Below are 22,150 nucleotides of genomic sequence, written 5' to 3'. Positions count from 1 at the left end.
TTCTGATTCTAGTATTGCACACCTTTCCTTGTACTGTACTGGCTATTTATCATCTTCTTGTGTCTACTCTTTAATTGGGTTGTCTATTAATGGGCTGTAAGAGTTCTTTATATATTCTGGTCATAGGTTATATGAATAGTAAATATGGTCAGTTTAAGGACTACTTTTTATTTTAATGATGTCATTTAAAGTTCTAAATTTTGATGGAATCTCATTTATCAATTTTTTTCTTTTATACATCATGTTTTTTGTGTCCTAGGAAATTCTTGCCTACCCTAAATTCATAAGCATTTTCCCTTATAATTTCTTCTTAAAGTTTTATAGTTTTAGGCTTTCATATTTAGGTTCACAGATCCTTTCAAATTATTTTTATGTATGGAAATAAAGGGTTGAGGTTAATTTTTTACATATGGATACCAGGTATTCTAGTGCTGTTTGCTGAAAATACTATCTTTTCCTCGGCTCTTGAATTGAGTTTATATTCTATAAAATGTTAATGTTAAATAATCTTTCAAAACTCAGTAGACCATATATGTGTGGCTCTATTTCTAGATTCTCTGTTTTATTCCAATGATCTGTATGTCTTTCCTTACACTAACACTGCCTTGATTACTGTAGCCCTTGAGGAAGTCTTAGAATTAGGTATTAAACATCTTCCAACACTGTTTTTTTTCCTTCTATTTCTTTTTATTTTTCTAGGTCCTTTGTACTCCTACATAACTTTTAAATTTCAATATCCAATTCTTCATTTATAGCAAGTATACACAGACCTGAATTTTTATATATACCTTGTGTTTTCTAATCCTGCTAAATACGAATACAAGTTCTAAGGGCTCCTAGAGATTGCATAGTATTTTCTCTGTAGATGATCATTTCATCTACATATAAAGATTTTGCTTCTACCTTGCCAATCTTATCCTAATTGTGTCATTTTATTGCCAGACTATTTTGGTTTAGGCCTATGTTTCAAAAGTTTAATGGACAGATGAAGAATAGGCATATTTGTCCTTGTTCCCCACCTTATGGAGAAAGCACTGTATCTTCTCCATTCATATAAGGCATTTTTGCTGGAGGTATGGAGTACATGTCTTTAATCTTTTGAGAAGTTTCTGTTCTACTTCTAGTCTCCTGATAGCTTTTACCATGAACAGCTGTAGAATTTAGTCCAATACTTTTTCTCCAACTACTGACAGGATCATGTGGCTTTTTGCTTTCCTCTGTTAAAATGATGACTTTTGGGGGTGGATCTTCCAATGCTGAACCAACACTGCCATTTCTATAACAAAACTGCTTTCTTCATACTGCCAGATCTGACTTCTAATAGTTTGTTTTGTTAAACAAATTTCTATCTATGTTCATACTTTTTTCTTCTATTATCTTTATCCAGTTTTAGGATTAGCACAATGTTGAGTTCCTAAAATGAGTGGAGAAGTGTTCCTTCTTTTTTCTGCTTTAATTGTTTGATATAATTTATCAGTTAAAATGTATATGAGCCTGCTGTTGTCATATAGGTAGGTTTTCAAGCTAGGAATATACTTTCTTTAATAGGTGGTATTCACAGTTTATATTTCCTCCAGAGTTAGTTTCATTAATTTGTCTTCCAAGGTACTTCTTAGAAGTTGTCAAATTTATTTCAAAACAGATTTTTGTAATATGCTTTCTATATCCTTTTAAATTCTGTAAAATCTGTGGTAATGTCTCCTAGATCTTAATATTGCAATTTAAAAAATGTATAACTGATGTTGTGTAACAGGAAGAAAAGGTCTAAAAGAGCAGGGGAATTGGGAGGGGTAGGGGAAGGGAAAAAAAGGAAAGGAAAAAATATGAGAAGAGGAAAAAAATGGAAACAAGGTCTTTGCAAATAGGGAAGAGCAGAGGGGATGAAAGGAGGGCAGGGGAAGGGGAAAAAAATAAGAACCAAGATACTCATGTAATGGTACAAGATCACAATGATATATGTAACTGTATTTTATACCTAAAATGTACCAATAAACTTAATAGGGGAAAAAATGCTTGGAGGAGTGAAAACATTTAATTTGGAGAAGTGAAGATGGAAGAGGAAGATAAGTTTTTTTATAACTTCTTCAAGACCTGTTATTTGGAAAAAGGATTAGATATTGCCTACTAAGTTTAAACCAGGGAGGTACACCAGATAGAAAGATCAGACACGACTAAGTTTTGATGTGGGATGCATCTTTCTCTTTGGAAGTAGACTGGGTGGCCTCAGGTAGCTACTTAGGAGGAGACAGAATAAGGAAGAATTGGTCATGTAGGCTGGGTAAGTGGATTAATTCCATACATGGGCCGAGCATGGAATTCTACTAGGTGTGCCACAATCCACACAAGGAAAAGAAAGCCCAGCACAAATATTTTGCCATTGTGAAACTAACTGTGGTGTAGTTAGGTAAATTACAGAGATGCTTATATTGAAGGATTTCTACATAGATTTTCCAGCTTTGTTATGATCCTAGGGTTCTTTTTAGACCAACTAGTCAAGTCTATGTGGAAGAAGTACTCAGAGACTTGATATATACATGATAATTCAAAATCGAAATTTCAGAAATTTGGGGGAAGCTGTTCTTTTAGTATATATATATACACACACACTTAGGGCAATCTATTGCTTTCAAATGTAATAAACCTAATGAGTTTTAAAGAACTTTGAGGAGAATTTCCAAAATGTAAATTCTTGCCTCAAAATTGTTCAGAATTTCATGAAGAATAAGACTTAATTACAAAATTAAACTTAAATTTCTATGAAGAGAAATAAACTTTATACAAGTTATTTATTTGTTTGTTTGTTTGTTGATACTGGGGATTGAACCCAGGGCCTCCCCACTGAGATACAACCTTCTTCCACTCACCTTTTCTTTTTAATTTTGAGATAGCATCTCATTAAGTCCCTAGGTTGCCCAGACTGGGCTCAAATTTGAGATCCTCCTGCTTCAGCCTCCCAGAGAATTGGGATTACAGGCGTATACCACCATGTTGGCTGTAAGTCACTTTTAAGACAGAGAAACTGAAATATTTTTGTTTGTTTCCTTTTCTTAACTGGTGAAAAACTAGCTCCTCAAAGTTTATCAATATGTTAAAGGATCATGAGATCAGGCCTCATTAGGACCCATAGAAATTTCTGACAGGGTTTGAGTCAGGTTGCCTGAGAATGATAGGTTCTCATAAAAGGTTATTTAAAAAATATCAGCATAAAATAATTGTTTCTAATTTTTATAAGTCGCTTACATTTCAGAATTAAAGATCTGGTTCAAAAACTCCCAAATTTTGTAAATTTAATGCTCTTATTACCTATATATTTTAATGTGTCTAAACTTGAATTAAAAACTTTAAGTCTCTTGTAATGGACTTTCATTAGTCTATCGTGGTATATATCCTAGATTATCTTTGATAATTCTAAGGCTATTTGATATCCACAATCATGGGGATATGGTATTTAACTATTACATTTACTTTTGCAGATTGGTGACACAAATTTATGGTATTGTTGGAGTCTCTGAGATGTGAAGCCTGAAGTGTTTCAGGCACTACTGGTGCAATTAGAAATAAATAATCCAAATAAGTTACCAGACAGCCCTAATCTGCTGCCAAAGCCCATATTTTAACTGTAAATGTTTTAATGCCATTTATTGGCTTATGTTCCTCAAATGTAATACAATGCATCATTAATTTTGTAGGTTCATCTCTGAAAGCTATAAATTAAACATTCCTATTGTCCTAATTTTCTGTAACCTTTAATAACATGTGTAAAAGAACATAGGAGAGATGAAATTGCTATTGGGTGTAGAACAAATGTATTCTAGAAATATTTTATAGAAATACTTCTTTCTCTTTCACTCCAAAGTAGTCACTGGAAAGACCACATGTTTTAGACATGTAAAATTCATTATTTAAATGTAGGGACATATGCTCACAAGTTTAACACTAGTTTGGATCTCCCAAAGAGGACCTTGTCTACCCCAGGCAAGATTCTCAGTTTAAAATATGAATTGCACAAAACATCAGTCATGCATTTGAGCTTAATGGATTATACCAGGAAACAGTGCATTTGAAAATCACTTACGCTTGAATGAATCCTTTAGCTTATTTGGCTACTCAAAAGGCATTTGGTTATCACAAGCAAGGTGCACCATTTGAAGCAAAGTGACACAGCAGGTGAAACCAGGAGGCTGCATCTCCCTCACGGGTTATGCAAGGGCCCAGGACAGGTACCCAGTGGGGATACTGGGCTGGGTCTCACCCAATACTATCAACCACCTAGTTATGTTGGTCTCTAACAAGTTAGATAACAATATTTTATTTTATATAAGATCACAAAATATTTGTGTATTGTTATATATGTATATAATGTTGTTTAATGACAATGGTTATCATATTTATTCCAGTCAAGGCCAAGCTCCATACAAAGGGGCTATGGACTCATGGTCTGTAATTATCATGTCAGCCCCCATAACAAGCTGTCATTATACACATTTTGTAAAGATGAGGAAGCTGAAGATCGGAGAAGTTAAGTGATTTATCTAAGGTCACATCATATGTCTTCTGGTTCCACAATATTCCTCTTTTTGCTACACTACCTTAGATTTATTAGTTGTTGTATTAGTCATAGCTTAATTAAACTCTGTGAAAAGTGTTATTTATAAATAAGTACACAAATAGTTCATAAAATAGTACACAAAGTTCATAAATAAGCCACTCCCTCTCATAGAAAAATAGTACACAAAGTTCATAAATAAGCCACTCCCTCTCATAGAACAAGAATAATCTTGTGGGGTGGTTATAAGTTTTATCACCTATAACAGTGTAGATGGGACATAAACTAAGGCTGTGTTACTAGCTCCTCCTTGCCGTACTTTATTCCTGACAGTCCCCCACGAAGTCTGTAAGCCTGGTTCTTCTCAGTGTAAGCAACTGCTATAAGGTTTGTCCAGTTCCTTGACTACTTGGAAAGTTCATTTAATGTTAAAGAAGCAGGACAGGCATTGTAAAAAAAAGTTAGACAGTAGAACTAAGCTAAAATTTGTGCTTCAAGGGGACAGACAGAAGGGCAGGGTCATTTATTTACTCATTCTCAAAAGGATTTTGTACTGAGACTTGAAAAGAACTTTATTTGAATCTGAGTTTAACAAGACATTGATTTACATAAAAGACAAGTAGAAAAAAGAAAATCTAGAAATATGTGAAACTGTTCTCAAATATATTAAAAATTAGGATTTTCCTAATGGTACATATTGTAAATATAATGTTAATTATAAATTATTATACCTATTACTAAAGACACCAGTATAAGTATTATGGTCTGAGAATATGGATAAAATATCTATAATCGTAAAGTAGGATTTATTAAAATACTATTAACTCTAACTCATTTTTCTAGTAAAAATATTACTATAATTGGAAATTCTGTGATAAACTTCTTCTGGCAGAACTGGATCTAGGATAACATAGCCACTTTGGAAGAAGAGTTTTAAGTTTTCATTGCTAGAATGCTCCAATTTTGTAATAGGACCCTGAAAATGTAGCAAATGCATTGTGGCAGGGTAGTGACAGGTTTCTAAGATAAGAAGAAAATGAAACTGAAGCTAATATTTCTTCTCAAATATCAGAAAAATATTTGGCAGAAAAACAGTTCATAGAATTTCTGAAGCATGCATTAAGAAAAGTTCCAACAGACATTGGTGTCTTGGACCAGTTAAGGACCACAAAATAAACTATAAGATCCCCAAAGAGATAAACTCTTAGTAGGGATATATTCCTAAAGCCAACCACTTCCCTTGTTAACACATGAACATTTGTGAGTTCAGAGTTCAAAAAAGAACCACAATGAAGAAGCGCTAGAAACCAATAGCTCTGTGTGATACTGAAGACCTCTCAAAGAGATGTATCTGTCCTTGTGGCAGCTGTATCAATCCTTCCTTCTACTTCTAGGGGAGATTCTAATTATCTTTTGAGAATCACCGATTTTCTTCTTGTGTACAAGGATACAAAATGATGTCTACATTAAAGTTCCAGATTTTACTCTGGACAAGAGTGTGAATACACTGTAATAGTAGCTACCTGCCTCTGGTGCTTGAGCAGGGGAGAAGAAGTTCACTTTCTACCATGTTCAACTAGAGAGGCAAATGCTCACATGGAAGAAACCCTACAAAGAGGCAACTTTTATAACAAAACAATGGAAATTGTAATAGTACATACGTTGTAGGTTTCTGTGAAAATTATTGAGGAAATAGTTGTGAATCACATACTTCAAAAATGTTAACTGATATGTTTGGGGGGTGGCTGTTCCTCGATTCTTCTGTTTCTTTAATAACTTTATCCTTTGTCTTTTGTCTCTCTCTCATCCCCACTTGTCTATATCTGTGTCTCTAATCTCCAACTCCTTCAGTTAACAAGAATCTAAATGTAAGAGATGTACATAGAATTTCCTTTATTAATCAGATTCAAACAAGTGCACATGCAGAGTCATTCTTATAACTCCATGGATATTTGATCCTTCTGTAAAGCTTATGAATTATGAATAAAGAATATGTAAATAGCTATTTTCCATAAATGTTATTACAAAAACATTAACTTTGGATAATAAGAGACACAATTACTAAAACCCAGTTTTTCTTCCCTCAAAGGATACCTATCTTGCCCTAATGTCCGTCCACATGAACTGTACCTCTTCAGATGATTTGGGATGGGTATTATTCCTTTACACATTCTTGTACTCTCCAAATCCCATTTGAAGTCCTTTTTATTATATACATATAATATCAAACACATAATTAGATTTGTACTATTGAAAGACCTTTAAAGAGTTTCTGAGAATTCCAGGATTTCCTGAATAGCTTATGCCTGAAGCAGGCTTCATAGATATTTAGTAATAATAAAAAAATTAGTGATTTCAAACAAAGGGTCTGTTTATGAGTGGAGCTGTTATACACTAAGCTTTTTGTTTGACTTTTTTCTTATATATACAATGGACAGATCATGTTGCAAAATTTTCATGCAGCATTCCACTAAATTACCAACGTATTTACATGGATGACAGGAATTAACTTCAAATGTCGACTTATTCCAAGCATGCAAGAAGTTTGGAACTTCAAAGTTAGCAGCAAGAAAGAAAATTAGATTCACATCATTTCAAGAAAATTATACTGTCAATGAACAGATGCATATTCACTGTCTGCCAAAAGATTACCAAAAACTTGCCAATGTCTTTATATGTAAAACAGATTCATCTGGACTCAACTATGTTTCCAAAGTTTACAGAGTAATATTTAAAAAGACATGGATCTGAATACGTATTTTATATCAGTACTTACCATTCACTAAGTAACTACAATTTACTAATTTGACAAATTAATAAGTAATTAGAAACCACAAAATAAGAAAATTTTTTTTTAAAGAAATAGCAAAACCTGTATTAAAACACTCCAAATCTCCCACCAGATTTTAATGGTTCTTTAAAAAAATTTATCTTATCAAAAAAACACTGAGATTTTAACAGTACATATATAGGCAGAATTACTGTTCAGAAAAAGAACAAACTCAAAACCTACTAATATATTCAAAAACTATTAAAACAACTTTACATTTAATTAAAGGAAGCTCATGGAAGTGTTTCAGTGCTTCAGTGCTGAGGGAGCTGTATGTGTGAGTAATAAATGAAATTGTTAATTTTACTGTTTCCCAGGGGAGTAGCAAGGGAAGAGGTAGGAGTAAGCTATTTAACTCTCCAAATGGATTGTGGTTTATATGCAATGATAAATCCTAAATGTGTTGTTCATTAACTGTACTTCAAGCCACTCCCTTTTTTAGGACTAAAAAGACATGGTGACTCCTGGGATAACTTACCATTCATATTCTTGAAGATGTTCAGGATGGGGAGGATCTGACGATAGTAGGGCACTAAAGCTTCACCCACCATCTCTGCCGACACAACCAGATGCTGGAGGACTTTGAGTGTCACACAGATGACTTGTCGATTTCGGAGGTTTAAGGCATCTAGGCAGTAGGAAAAGAATGAGTAGAAAAGACCAACCGTGAATTTTACAATATCTCATAGATCCAGTGGGATGGCCAATGGGCCATTATTGCCACAGCTTTGAATGATGTGCTGCAGGCCCAATGTTGTGAACAGGATCTTGTTTGACTACTGTTTATATTCTTAGTCTTGTACTGTTTCCCAACCCTAAGAATGCAGCTCATTTTCCCCTAAGAGAAGAGGCTGATGGTCTGAGAGGGAACAGAAGGTGAATGAAAGATAAAAGATCACGTAATGTCACTGAATTTCATGGTCACTGCGCAGGTTGACAACATATACTTTTTATGCAATGATATCTTTCAGCTAATAATCCATGCTATTCTTAGAGCCTTTGCCATGGAACAAACTGTTATTTGGGAAGAAGGGCTGGTTGTGGCATACATGTTCAGAAACAGTAGACTGGTTACCAACACAGAATATACTCAGTGAATGTGAACATAAAGTAACTATATATATATAGACTATCAAGAAAGTAGGGAAGAAAAGCCAAACTTTTAAGTGTTGGATAACAAAGATTCAACAACAATAAGCTATAAGAGAACAAAGGGATAAAAATAGTCTTAACTGTTCTGAGTGCAAAGTAACAAGCTGAACTGCAGAGAAAGGACAAGGGACTGTAAATTGTCTGGCAGACCCCACACTACAGGACAGAGCTGTGCCATTTGTTCAAGTAGGGAATATGAAAAGTCAGGAATCAGATACCAATCATTGGCTATGTGAACCTGGCCAACTCACTGACACTTTCTTGGCCATGGTTTCCTCAGTTGTGGGACCTGTTATTCACTTTCTAGAATGACTAGATTAAAATTATTTAAATAAAAGTGCTATCCAAAGCATGTATTATAGAAGGTCAGAGGTGGGTATAAATAAAATGTGATGCCCCAGAACTCCACAAAGTCATTTTTAAGATGTTCTACCTTCTAATAAAAAAGATTGCCTATGATCCTATGATATTAAAGCACATCCCAGAAGGAATTAGACTATCAAAAGATAAGATGTTTGGGTCAATACACCTATGAGGGAGTACTGGTGTTGTTCTTGAACTCTAGCTCACTTTTTCAACATCCTGGAACATCCCAGCATATCAAATTGGGTTCCACAGATATATTTTCCTCTATGGACTTTCTCTCTTTACTGTGTTCTTTATATTTAGTAATGATGCAACCTGGTCAGTACCAAGTCACTCAGTGTCAAGATGTATTTCTCATCCTTGATATACATCCTGTTGTGAAGTTATCTGGATCTGCATTGCAGCATCCTTAAATTTGTGTTCTCCTCTAAACCCTCACCTCTACTCTTACATTCTTGATTTTCATCATCTGGTACTGGGTCTTCATCCTCACCCTCTCTCTTCTGGTTTGGGCCTTAATCCTCACTTCTACTTCTCTGCTCCCAAGTTGTCATCCTCACCTGTGCTCCTCTCATACTGAGTGCTCATCCTCACATTCTCTTTTCTGGTCTGGATCTCCATCCTCACCTTCTTTCCTCTGGCCCTGAGTCCTAATCCTCACTTTCACTGCTGTGGTCCAGGGTCCTCATCCTCACCTGCACTCTTCTGATTCTGGGTCCTTGTCCTCAGAAGTACTTCCGTAGTCTTGGGTCCTCACCCCCAACCTGGACTCTTCTAGTCTTAGGTCCTCATCCTCACCTGCACTCTTCCCATCCTGAGTCTTCTCCTCACCTGTGGTCCACTGGTCCTTGGTCCTCATTCCCACCTGCACTCTTCTTCTGGTCCTTGGGACTCCTCCTCCAGAGTACTTGCCTGTCCTCTAACAGACCTCTTTTTCTGATTTTCTCCACTGTCTCACCCTGCCTTTTCTTATTGCTGCTGATCATCTTCCCACCTGTTCAGTCTGCCCACCTCATTTCCTACAGAGTGAAGGACAGAGAGGCCAGACACAGAGGACGCATTCTGAGTAAGTTTGAATTAAACTAAATCTTTAGTTAAAAGTCCAAGAATATAAAGTACCATTTAGTGGTTTCACAGCTATGTCCTGTGGAGTCACTAGGAAGTTAAAAAAAATAAATTGTAGGTCTCTTCACTTCCCCCAACAACAAATTAGGGACTGGGGCATGAAAGGACTGGAGAGTAGCCCCACGACTTCTGGTTCAGTCAAGACTACAGTCTTATTTGATTTGAAAGTAAACACATATGTAATAAATACAGATGGCTCAGCCTCAGCTCAGAGAACTCACCTAAATATAACTATAGAACTCGATAACATCATGGCTCATTATTACAGCATTTAGACACATTGCAGGACATACCATATCTTCTGACAAACAACTAAAAATAGAATGCCATAATTTAGTCTACAAGTCCTAGAAATAAGACCTTTAAGAACAAAGCTTCAGAGAAGCAGGAGCAGGCAGAGAGAAAGAAGGGCAGGCAGCGTCGTGCCTTGATGAACGGAGGATGTCTTTTTCTGGTCTTAATCTAAAAGTTGTTTTGTTAGTTTAGGAAGACTCAGCTCGGTTGACTATGAAAGAACTGGGGGCCTTCAGACATGCTGTTCTGAGGACAACAGCTGCAGACATTCTTTCAGAGAGTCTATCAGTGAGGCTCAAAGTGCTTAGGACTATGCAGATCTGTGCCAGGACTCATACCACCAGTAGATAACATATATTGAGCACCTTTATATGCCAGGAATTAAACTGAGTATTTTACATAGACTCATTTACTAATCCTCCTTCATCAAAGATTTATTGAGAATGTACTATGTACCTGTCGCTGCCTAGGAATTAGAAAGACAGAAATGAATAAGTCAGATAAGGCACCACTTGCTTGGAGTTTGTAATATGGTACAGAGGAAGATACTAAAAAGTTTAATATCTTAAATAATTTACACTGTGATGATCCTTCCTAAGAAGAGTAGAATATTTAATCAGGCAATCACAGGAGGACCTAGCCCAGTCTGGAGATAGGAAAGGCTCCCAAATTCAGGGACAAACCCCAGTGTTGAACGGATATTTAGATGAAGAGTTTCCATGGAAAGGAGCAGCATATTAGGAGAAAGGAGTCCTTTCATTAGAGGTTCTACTCCAGTTTGTGTGAATCAAATTCCACCGAGAGACTTGGGTTCACACTCCCAGAGAGTAAAAAGACATTCTAACTGGTTTTATTGTGTGAATATATCTTTCTTGGGGTGATTGAGAAGTGATAAGGAGTATATAGGTGTGTGTAGGCAGGTGTAAACAAGGGTGAGGCTCTAGTAGTTTTCCCAAGTTTGAGGACCCTGAGTTTCCATCTAGCCTTATCAACTAGACAGAATCAGAGACTTGGGATCTTGAGTTTTCTGCTCTTCCAATTCATGCCTCCCTATCACGTCACTCCTTAGGAAGGATGCAACACCACATCAAGCTAAATGCTTCAGGAACTGTAGGCAGGAGGACTGAATATGGGAACAGGATAACATGGGTGTATTGACTGTGTTTTTTAATATCTTAAAATGAATGGATGATTCAGTGCATATATGAGTGCTTATACTTCTCATACCAATTTGTGGATTTTGTTGCTTACAAGGAGGCCTTTATATTGATACCAGGAGGTTACAAGTAGGACCTATGAGAGAACTTTGAAGAGATAAGTATCTGAATGGGGTAATTGTAGAAAAGATTTTGGTGGTTGAAGTGGCTCTTGGATGTTGGGTTATCAATGTTTTTCTTCTAGGGTGTGTATGCCAAGCTTGCATAAAACAGCCTAGAGTGTGCCTGTCGACTCAATGTTAGAGTTTTGTCATATGGAATATATTGATTAAGGAATAAATAATATACATAAGTATAAAAAAATTATGTATGTAAATATGAACAACACTAACATTGAATTCTGAATGATTATAAAAATGTTTATGCCCATATGTATAGGTACTTGATCATTTTCGGGGGGGGGGTAATGATCTTTCTTAGCAAGGATAGCGATAGTAGAACTGGAAATAGTTTAATTGCAACCTTGATTAAATTAACATGGTTGTGATGAATGTTACTGGACTGACAATGACCACAAGTAAACTGCCTCAACTATTGCTCTTAATATCTAAAAAAGGAATGCTAAATCTTCCTAAATGATCAGGTAATAACTTTAAAATCTCTGCAGTGGCTGTGAAATAAAGTCAGAGTATGCACTATAAAAACCCCTTAACTTATCCAAGAGGGATTTTTTACACCACTCATTTCTACTTCTATTACTCTATTTTTCTTCTTGATTCTTTGGGAATTAAGATATAGCCAGAATTTGGAAGTCTTTTTGTTCTTATTGTCCCAATGAAATTAAAGAAAGATTTTTTTGAATTAAAATTCTTTTCCTTTGAAAAGTATGTTAAAAGATATAAAGAGAATATGATTCTGTAGCTTGAAAGAGGTGAAATGTGTTTACTCTTGTGTTGATGGACCTGAAAGCTACTGTCAAGACCTAAGTGAAGACTTTGAACTCAAGATATAAGCTTTTGAAAGGGTCTAATGTGAGGAATCTACTGAAATTATAGAACCTTCCTATTCAGAAAATTGGATTTCTATTGTAATGTTTACCACCTTCAACTATAATCAAGAAAAAAGAGCTTCCAGATACAGACAAATTGTTAAAGACTAAGGAAAACTAATTTGAAATCAAAGTGGTAAAATTTATTCATCCTGGATAGTTTAAGCTGCATATATGACTTTCTCAGGCATAAAATCCATTATTGCTATGATTTATTGCATAGAGAGAACATTTTCTACTATTAAATATGATTTGCTACTGCAGAATCAGAAAACAGAAACACTTCTACTCATTCTTTATTTTTAAATTAGAAACAATACACAAATAAAAAGTAAACAGTAAGTATTTTGACATGTTATTTGTTAATATCCTTACTATACAAATAACTATCATCATCCAAAAAATGAATCAGTCCATTAAAAATCGGCTAAGGATGCAAGCAGATAATACACAAATTAATAAATACAAATTAACAATCAATATTCCAGAATGTTCAAATTAATTGGTAATCAAACAAAATAAAGCATCACATAATTTTGAATATCATATTAACAAAAAATTGTTTAAAATTTAACACTCAGAGTAGAAATAAGTTTAGGAGAAGAGATACCCTAATAAACACCAAATTGTAACTCATTCCAGCTTTAACAGAGAAAAGTTAGAAAAGAAATATACTTAAAAACCATAAAATGCATGTAACAACCAAACAGTTTCACTTGTGGACTTTTAGTCTATGGAACTATGCATAAATGCATGAAGAGTAACATGAAAAATGTTAAAATTAGTACTATTTATAACTAGCAACAATCTGAATGTTCCAATAATAAAGTATTTTGGATATAAGATAGGATAAGCATATAATTATAGAATTTAGTCATCTAATAGAAAAATATTTTTTAAAACCTGATAAAAATTATAATTGCTTTGTACATACATATTTCTCTTTTGCTTTAAACATTATTCTTCAGGATTATAATTTTATATTTTAATATTTTAGAATTCAAGACCTTTGTCATTTTTTTCTCAATATTTCTTGATTTTTAAAAAACCCATTTTTTTTTAGACAAACTTTGAAACAATTTGATCAAATTAAAATATGCTTGGCCCTTTGATAAACATTTCAGTATATTTAGAGAATAATTTAGGGAGACAAAAGACATCTTTACTACCTAGCCTTTCCACTAGAAAAATGATATCACATGGAGCTCCACTGGCAAATTCACTTAGCATGTGGCACTTATATAGAAATATGGTATTACTTCAACTATTTTTGTTGCCTTTAAGTTCTTCAGAAGAGCGTTATAGTATTTTTCACACACCTAAGGTACAGTTTTGATAGATTTACTAAAGAATTTTAAATTTTATTGTTGTTTGTGTAAGATCACTTTACCCTAGTATCCTTTCTAAAGATTACTGACAATAAAAGTATATGATTTTTATGTTCATTTATATTTATTTATATACTTATTTTATAACTGGTATCATACTTAATTGATGACATTTTAGTCTTCCTATAACTAAGGCAGAAGATAATGAAGTCAATGCTGATGATGATAATTATCATATATATACCACATGCTCTGCTAAAGTCTTCACATGTACTAGCTCATTTAACCATGGACATAACCTAATAATTTTGATGCAACATTGTTCTAATTTTATAAAATTAAGACAGTGAACACTGGTAACCATTTATTTGAAAATGAGAAAGGGACAGTCATATTTAATTCAGTTTGAAAATGCACCTTATTATTTATATTTATTTATATTTATATAATTGTATATTTATATTATTTATTAGTTCTTTCTTCTATCATCTCTCATGTCATGCAGAGCTATAATCTCAATTCATGTCACTTCTGTTTATATGGGGCTAGACTTGATTTTGATTCTTCTTTATAGGCCTGGAAGGATTCCTGGTTCTGGCAAGTGGCCAGGTATGTATTCAATACTTCTGAGGATGTTTTCTAACCTCTGCCTTGGAGTGTTACCATTGTGCCTTCACTTATGCATTATTTCTGCACACAAATTACTGCGGAGTTATTTTATGACTACACTTAGATGGAAAATTAAAGATAGCATGGCAATAAACAACAAGTGTGAGAAGTGGGGAGAGAGGAAGTCAGAAGTCCAGTAACTATCAAAGAGGAAGACTGTACAACACTACAAGTCTGTGATTGTTCATACTTGGTCACTTCTATACCACTTCTCTGCACCATAGCTCTCTGATATATGAATTGATTTCCTTATCTTAGAAATGAGAACTGATTGCTTGAGCTCAGTGAGATGAATGAAGTTGCACAAAGTTGTAGGCTAGCACTACGACACAGGTCCAGGTCTGTAGCTTTCAAATGTGCCATATTAACTCTCAAAGAGGAACGGTGAGAAGCAGTCTTTACTATCAGTTCACTGAATGTTCACAAGGTGGAGGTGACTTCCTCAGAAAATGAATATTTTAAGCTACCAGATTCCAGATTCCACTTTCCTTAGTAGCTATGGATTTTCACTTGGACATTTAAATTGGTCAGTGTAGGCTAAGTGTGTTGCAGCAATAGGTTAACCCTAAATCTCAAATTAACCATTTTTCATGGGTGGTCAACACAGAATAAAGAAGAGAGAGATGTAAAGAACTGTGCATTTGGTTTTGAAATGCTCCAGTCCAAAAGGAATACATATCGCTCCTGTTTACAATTAATTGGTAGAATTAGACCCAGGGATATGCATAACTGGACAATTGAGAAATGTTAGAAAGCAGACAGATAGGTGGTATACAGTAGATGTTTCTGTTATAGAATTCATGTTATTTTGGGGAACCAACTCTTCTCCTTCGCCTCCCCTGTGACACTGTGGGTTACATGATCAAAGTAATCTAGTCATTATGGTCCCTCCCCCTTGGGCACAGTTCTTTGAAACAGGTGGGCATATGCTGGGATGATAGAATTGTGCAAATCTTTGTCTTTTTATTTTTTTTGAAAATACAGTCAGTGGTGCTTGTTTTTTCTCATTGGTATGAATAGGTAAGCATGTAGTCCCAGAGTTTACGTGGAGCATCTTGAGGCTAAGAGTGGAGCTGGCTTTGGCATGGCCTTCCATATAACAGAGCAGAGAATGACAATATGGAACTACCAGATTAAACCATGCCTAAAATAGTTTTCGGATATGTCAGTTATTAAGCAAACTTTACTGACAATTGTTTTTTTTTTCACTTTACTGACAATTTAAGACAATTTTCTTTTTTGTATCTTGTAACCAAAATAATACTAATATACCTCTTTTCCATATTTTCAGAAAAAATCATATTCTTAAAAACCATTATGGTTTTTACAGTTATTATCACTTTTAAAATAATTTACCTGGGAAATTTCAAGATACATAAGTGAAATGATCAGATTATAAAATGAAGGTTATTACATTTTACTTGTACTTGTTCTTTTCTAATTAAAAAGAATTCTCCAAACTTTTTTTGTATTATGATAGGGATTCTCATATTTTATCTTTATTTAGTGGTTTTCCCATTGGGGATTCTTTCTTTAAGAATATTTTGTTTTTTAAAATGTTGTTGTTGAAGTTTCTTTAGCTGTCTCATGCATGTTTATCCTTTTTAGCTCAGTGACTTCATTCATTAGAGCTCTCCTAATGATGCTACTGTGTTATGTCCCTTCTATTTGTAGGTCAGTGTTAGTTCTGTACTTTTAAATTATTTATTTATTTGTTTGTTTGTTTGTTTATTTATTTATTTTTTGGGGTACCAGGGATCAAACTCAGGTCCTTGTCCTTGTGCAGCAGGCAGCAAAACCACTGAGCTAAATCCCCGGCTGCTCTGTACTTTTTTAGTAGCCAGGGTCACTGTCTAGTAGGCCTGAGAAGAAATGTATGTTGCTGCACATAAACAAAAGAATATCACAGCAGAATTTAGATGAATAAACAGCAATTTACTCTTACCACTGCTTGCAATATATGGAGAGCATTATATCATTATACCCTATTTGTTGTTGCAAATTAGGCATCCTTAAATGATAGTTTTTATACAAGATGTGATATTGTGGCAGACCCAAATGGCCACTTTATGCCTTTGATTCTGGCACCCATGCAAATTTCAGTATGGATAGAAGTTATGTACTTTATTAAATTGATTTTGCAAATATTTTGATGCATCTACTGTGCATTAGATGCTGAGGGTAAACAATACTTTGTAAAGCTATATTCCACATGGTATGAGAGAGGAAGCTACAGGGTTCTGTAGGGAAGGGAAAGCAAGGTGAAGCCAGGCCCGGAGTTAGGGCAGGAAGTAGAGAGGAGAATCTGGAGATGCTCTGAGAACAATTAGATCTGGGCTTTGAAAGTCACTTAACGCTCAGGCATTTGGAAATATGACAATGGACATTCTGAAAGAAAGCAAAGAATGAAGTAGAAAAGGACAAGTTCTATAGACCATTTCAGCTTGGCTAAACCACAGGGTGAAGGAAGGGAAATAGAAGTTGAAAACATAATTTGCAGTCAGATTGTTGGTGGGAATCCTTGGATGTTATGCCAAAGAATTTAAGGTGGCTAGATCCTGGAGGGCTTTCTGCCCTTGAAAGAGGAAGCATATTTGGGGAGGTTAGTGAATTTAAAGCCTTTGCCTTGGTATTAAGTGTGTGGCCCAGGGCAGAAGAAAGTGATGAGTAAACTTGCTTGGGCAACAGAGAGGGGAGCTCTGGGCTGGCAGAGCAGGTAGGAAATTGGAGGAGGTTTTTGTGAGGGAGGGTGTAAACTCAAATTCTTCAGTAAACTCCCCTTTAGCTGATTGTTAAGAATTACATGTGAAGAAAGCCCCAGAGAGCCCTGATGATGAGCAACAGCTGAAAATGAGAGAACTTGAGACAAGAAGAGCTTCACTGCTATTTGCCACAGGAAGACACAGCTTGGAGTGTATGTCTAATGTGTTGGCTGCCTGTGGAATAGGAGCTGACACTCTTCAGAGGAACATAAAAGAGTCCAGAGGATCTAAGCCATATTATTTGTAATTTCCACAAAAAAAACTTGAACTTTAGGGCCTTGTTGAGGTTGGACAAGCCCTGGACACTAAGTAGTGGATAGAAGTGAAAGGTGTCACTTCCATGATGGAGCTTTTTCACTGCCTGGGAAGGACCTCCAAGTTCCTGTTCCCTTTGGGCCTGTGAGCAGCATCATCTATCGGGCTGGGTCCCTAAGTGGCTGCAGTAAACAGAACTCCCTGCTCACTGGCAATAGATAGCTCCACACAGGAGAAATAGACCTGTATTGTTTGAGTCACTTATTGCTTTAACCCCCTAAGATTTTGGGGATTGGTATTACAAGGTGATGTAGCTTATTGTGATTGATATAATTCTCTTTGTCAGATTAAGAGAATTCTGTTCTTATTTGTTTTAAAAATGTAAGTGACTTTTCCTGTAAGTAGCTTATGGCTAAACAGTGGGACTAGATAGTGGCCCCAAAAGAGGGCTGAAATCTTGCCGCACATACTTACAAAATGCAGAGCAATGCTGAGATGTACAGTGTCTGGTCATTGAACAAAGCACCCGAGATGTCCCACTGTGCTTATGGAGCTGGTGGTTGCTTTAACCCACACATGAGCTTCCTGTGCCACTGAGATGATGCTCACTGAAAAGCAACAGACTGTCCCTAAACCAGAAGAGGAGGTTGCACAGAAGTAAAAGCTATCCCAGAAGAAACTAAAGAAACAAAAACTATAGCATGGGAATAAATGCAGCATAAAATAAATGCAAGTAAAAGTAAATAAATACATAAAATTACAAATGGATCTTGGATTTTAATAAATGCTTTAAAACCATTTATTAAGAGTATCATATGGCAAGGACTAGGGATTTAGCTCAGTGGTTCCGCCGCCTGCCTCGCAAGCACAAGGACCTGAGTTCAATCCCTGGTACCAAAAAAAAAAAAAGAGTATCATATGGCTTTTACCATCTTTAATGCTGTAAATTACCTCAACTGATTTTAAAATGTTAACCCAATCTTATATTCCTGAAATAAAACCAACTACATCATGAGGTACCGTCATTTTTACACACTAATGAATTCAATTTGTTAGTAACACTGTTTAGAGATTTTTCAAAGATTTTCATATATGAAATGGCCTTATAAGTTTTCTTATTATAATATCTATGCATTTTGGTATCAAGGTTAAGGTAAGCTTTTAAATGAATTGGAATTATATTCTCTGGTTTTATTATCTGAGAAAATTTGTACAAGGTTTGAATTTTTTCTTCAAGTCTTTGGCACAACTAACCAGAGAAGTTATATGAGCCTGGAGGTACATTTATGTGGAGAATTGCAATTACTAATTTAATTTTTTTCTATATGATTGTTTTTAACCTATTTTCTATTTTTCTAGTGTCAGTTTTGATGTTGTATTTTCCAAAAATGTGATAATTTCATTAAAATTTCAGTTTTAGGGATAAAATTGGTCATCATATCCTGTCATGATGTTTCCAGTGTCTGTTAGATTTGTGTGAATTTCCTTTTTCATTTCTGATGTTATCTCATTTTTTACATTCGTCAAATATTTATCAATTTTATTTGTAATTGAAAGGAATTAATCAACATTTGGATTTTGAGTCTCTCAATTGCACAGCTATTTTCTGTTTTTTACATTTTGATTTAAAGGTAATATTTAGTCATCATTTGGCGTTTTTGTTGTTCTTTCTATAACTAATTAAAATGGATATTTAGTTTGTTATTATTTCCTTTCTTTTTTAAAATCACATTTAAAGTATATATTGTCTCTAAATAATGTTTTTACCACATTATTCGTAGCAAATATTTTAATGTATTTTTGTAATATTCTTATAAAAATTGAAATTTTTCATGTGTAATGTCTATGTATTGTATGGTTAACATACTTTTTACTTTATTATTTTTTACTTGGCATATAGGCTATTTAATTTCAAAGCATATAGGACTATTTCAGTTATTGTTTTAAAAATTAATTTCCAGCATAAATTACATTTTGATTATGTAGTGTTTTGTTTGACTTCTATCCTTTAATATATTTGAGTCTTGTTTTATGGTCTAGCATGTGGTTGGTTGAAAAATGGGATTTGCAGCAGTAGGTGCAACATTGAGCTTTGATAAAGAGCAGAAGCATGTCAGGAAGCTTGAGTGTGGTTGAAATTCAGTGTACTATTTGCAAACTGTGTGACATGGAAAAATCTCAAATTTTAAATGCCTTACTTTTGTCATCTGCGGAAGGTGGCTGATGGTACCTGTTTTTGAGGGTTGTTGAAAGGATTTATGATATGGTTGTGGAAAATTATAAGCCCATTGAAAGCTTTTGTGACTGATATCAGTTGGGATTGTTTGGTTGCTGCTATAGTGGGAAACTTTCACATAATTTCAGTCCTTAACCTAACTGATCATAAAAATATTAACATGTAAAGGATTTTAATATTATCAATAAATTTGATAATATTAAAATGTATCAAAATATAGCTCATACAGAGGATATACTTTTTTTTCATCTTTCATGAAATGATGATGATATTGAGCATTGGTTAAAGCCCAATGAAAACCTTAGTATATTCCAAAAATAACTGTAATTAGAGGGAAGGCCATATTCACTCCTCATACAGCAATAAATACAACTTAATCCAAACTAAATCCTGAAATATTCAAAAATTTTAATGCAATACCTGGATCAAATAATAAATTAAAACTATACATATAAAATATTTATAATATAGTGATAGTTAAAAGAATACATATCAAAATGAATGTAATAAAGCCAAAGTTGTATAAAGAACCAAAATTATAGCTTTATATGTTGTGATTACCAAATGAGGAAGAACAAAAATAACATTAATGCATACTTAACTCAAAAGGTTACAAAAAAAAAATAAGGAAAACCAGATAAATCTAAAAATAGAATCTTATAAGTCATAAGATTAAATAAAGTTGAGAAAAATAAGACCTCAAAAATGTACAATATAAAATATAGAAACCACTGGCTGACAAATTGGAGAGAAAACATAATGTTTTTATTATACCCATTTTACAGATGAGGCAAGATGTGTTACATTGTCTTAGTTACTTCCTTCATTGCTGGGACAAAATACTCAACACCCACAACTTAAGAAAGAAGAAGTTTACTTTGGCTCACAGTTCATAGATCTTTCAGTCTCTAGTTGGCTGGCTCCAGGGTGTGGCAGAAGGGCACAGCAGAGGAGAAACAATTCACATAATGGCAAGTAGGCAGGAGAGATGGATCAAGAGAGAAGAAAGAAAGATACACCATTCCAGCCTATGCCCCTAGTAACCCACTTCCTCCCAACCAGGCTTCATCTCCCAACATCACATTTAGCCATAAACTCTGCAGTGAAGTAACACACTACTGAGTATCATACACTCATATTCCAATCACCTCCCAAAAGTCCTACCTTTGTGTACATGAGGCTTTGAGGGACATCTAGAAATAAACCATAACATTCATGGAACAAAGTAACTCAACTCAGGACTTTATATATGGCAACTAAATGGTGCAGCCAGGATTCTAAGCAGGTCATCTGATTCCAGTGTGTACTCTTAACCAGCATATTATCCTGTTGAACTATATAAAGGGTAAGCAATTCTTAAATTCTAGCCAAAGAAAATTTTATTTTTATGAATGAGTGAAAAGCAGAAATCCAAGAAAACCTATAAATGCTCTCTAAAACCAAAGAAAAGCCCTATAATGCTATAATAAATATTCACAGACATAAGAGAATAAACAGAGCCATAAAGGAACAAAATACTATTTAAAAGGAGTGGTCGGATAAAAGGAAAGTTATAATAATGAAAATAAAATATTAAACAAATTTTGGAAGATAAAGTCCAGGAAATTTCCAAGCAAGTAGAAATAAGAGACAAATGGAAAATATGAACAAAAAGATAAAGAAATTAGAGAATCAACCCATGAGCTACAACATATTATTAACAGGAACTGCATACAGAGAAGCAGGAGAAAACAAAGACAAATCATTACAGAAATAATACAAAAGTGTCTAGAGCTGAAACATGAATATGTCTAAATTGAAAATTCCCAGGAAAATTAATAGAAAAAACCCAAGTGTGTCAAAAAATATCAACATGAAATTTCACGTTACCAGAGATAAAGAGAAGATCCAAAAAAACTTTCAAAAAACATTCAGAGATTTGGGAAAACAGGTCCTCAGAAAATGACTGTAAGTTAAAATAGCATCAAGATTCTCAAAGCAACATAAGAACTTGGGAGGCAACAGAGATTGTGATCTCAAAATTCTAAATGAAGATGATTTTCAACATAGCCAAACTAATAGACAAGTTAGATGGAGAATTTTTCACATATGCAAGGACGAAAAGATACACATCTTACACATGTTCAAGAAATTACTGGGAGATATGCACTATGAAAATGATGAGGAAAAAAAGAAAAAGTTCAACATCAAAGAGGAGTAACAGGAGTGTAGAACATGGAGACTGTGGTCCAGTCAGGAGCAGAAGGATGGATGGGGAAGAACATCATTTCTAGAAGAACAAAACTGGTGGGTGTCTTTGATGTTCTGGCCATTTCAAAAATAATGTCCTTTTAATAGATTGAGGTACTTGTAAAAAACATTAAGTGCATAAAACTCAAGCAA

The 22,150-nt window shown here is 34.5% G+C and overlaps 1 protein-coding gene across 2 annotated transcripts in view; it reads right to left on the bottom strand.

Annotated features, from left to right (window-relative positions):
- Nucleotides 1–22,150, bottom strand: part of Pacrg (parkin coregulated) — a 349,369-nt gene that overhangs the window by 20,021 nt on the left and 307,198 nt on the right. For both annotated transcript variants that reach the window (XM_087188174.1, XM_004869057.3), the window contains one exon: nt 7,855–8,004. In XM_087188174.1, coding sequence (XP_087044300.1) covers nt 7,855–8,004 — 150 coding nt within the window. The remainder of the gene's footprint in view (nt 1–7,854; nt 8,005–22,150) is intronic.

The sequence above is a fragment of the Heterocephalus glaber genome, unplaced genomic scaffold, assembly GCF_053883595.1.
Source record: "Heterocephalus glaber isolate CG9 unplaced genomic scaffold, H.glaber_assembly_v1.0 deba00001523, whole genome shotgun sequence".
Classification (NCBI taxonomy): Eukaryota; Metazoa; Chordata; class Mammalia; order Rodentia; family Bathyergidae; genus Heterocephalus; species Heterocephalus glaber.
This window is presented reverse-complemented; position numbering and strand designations above follow the sequence as displayed.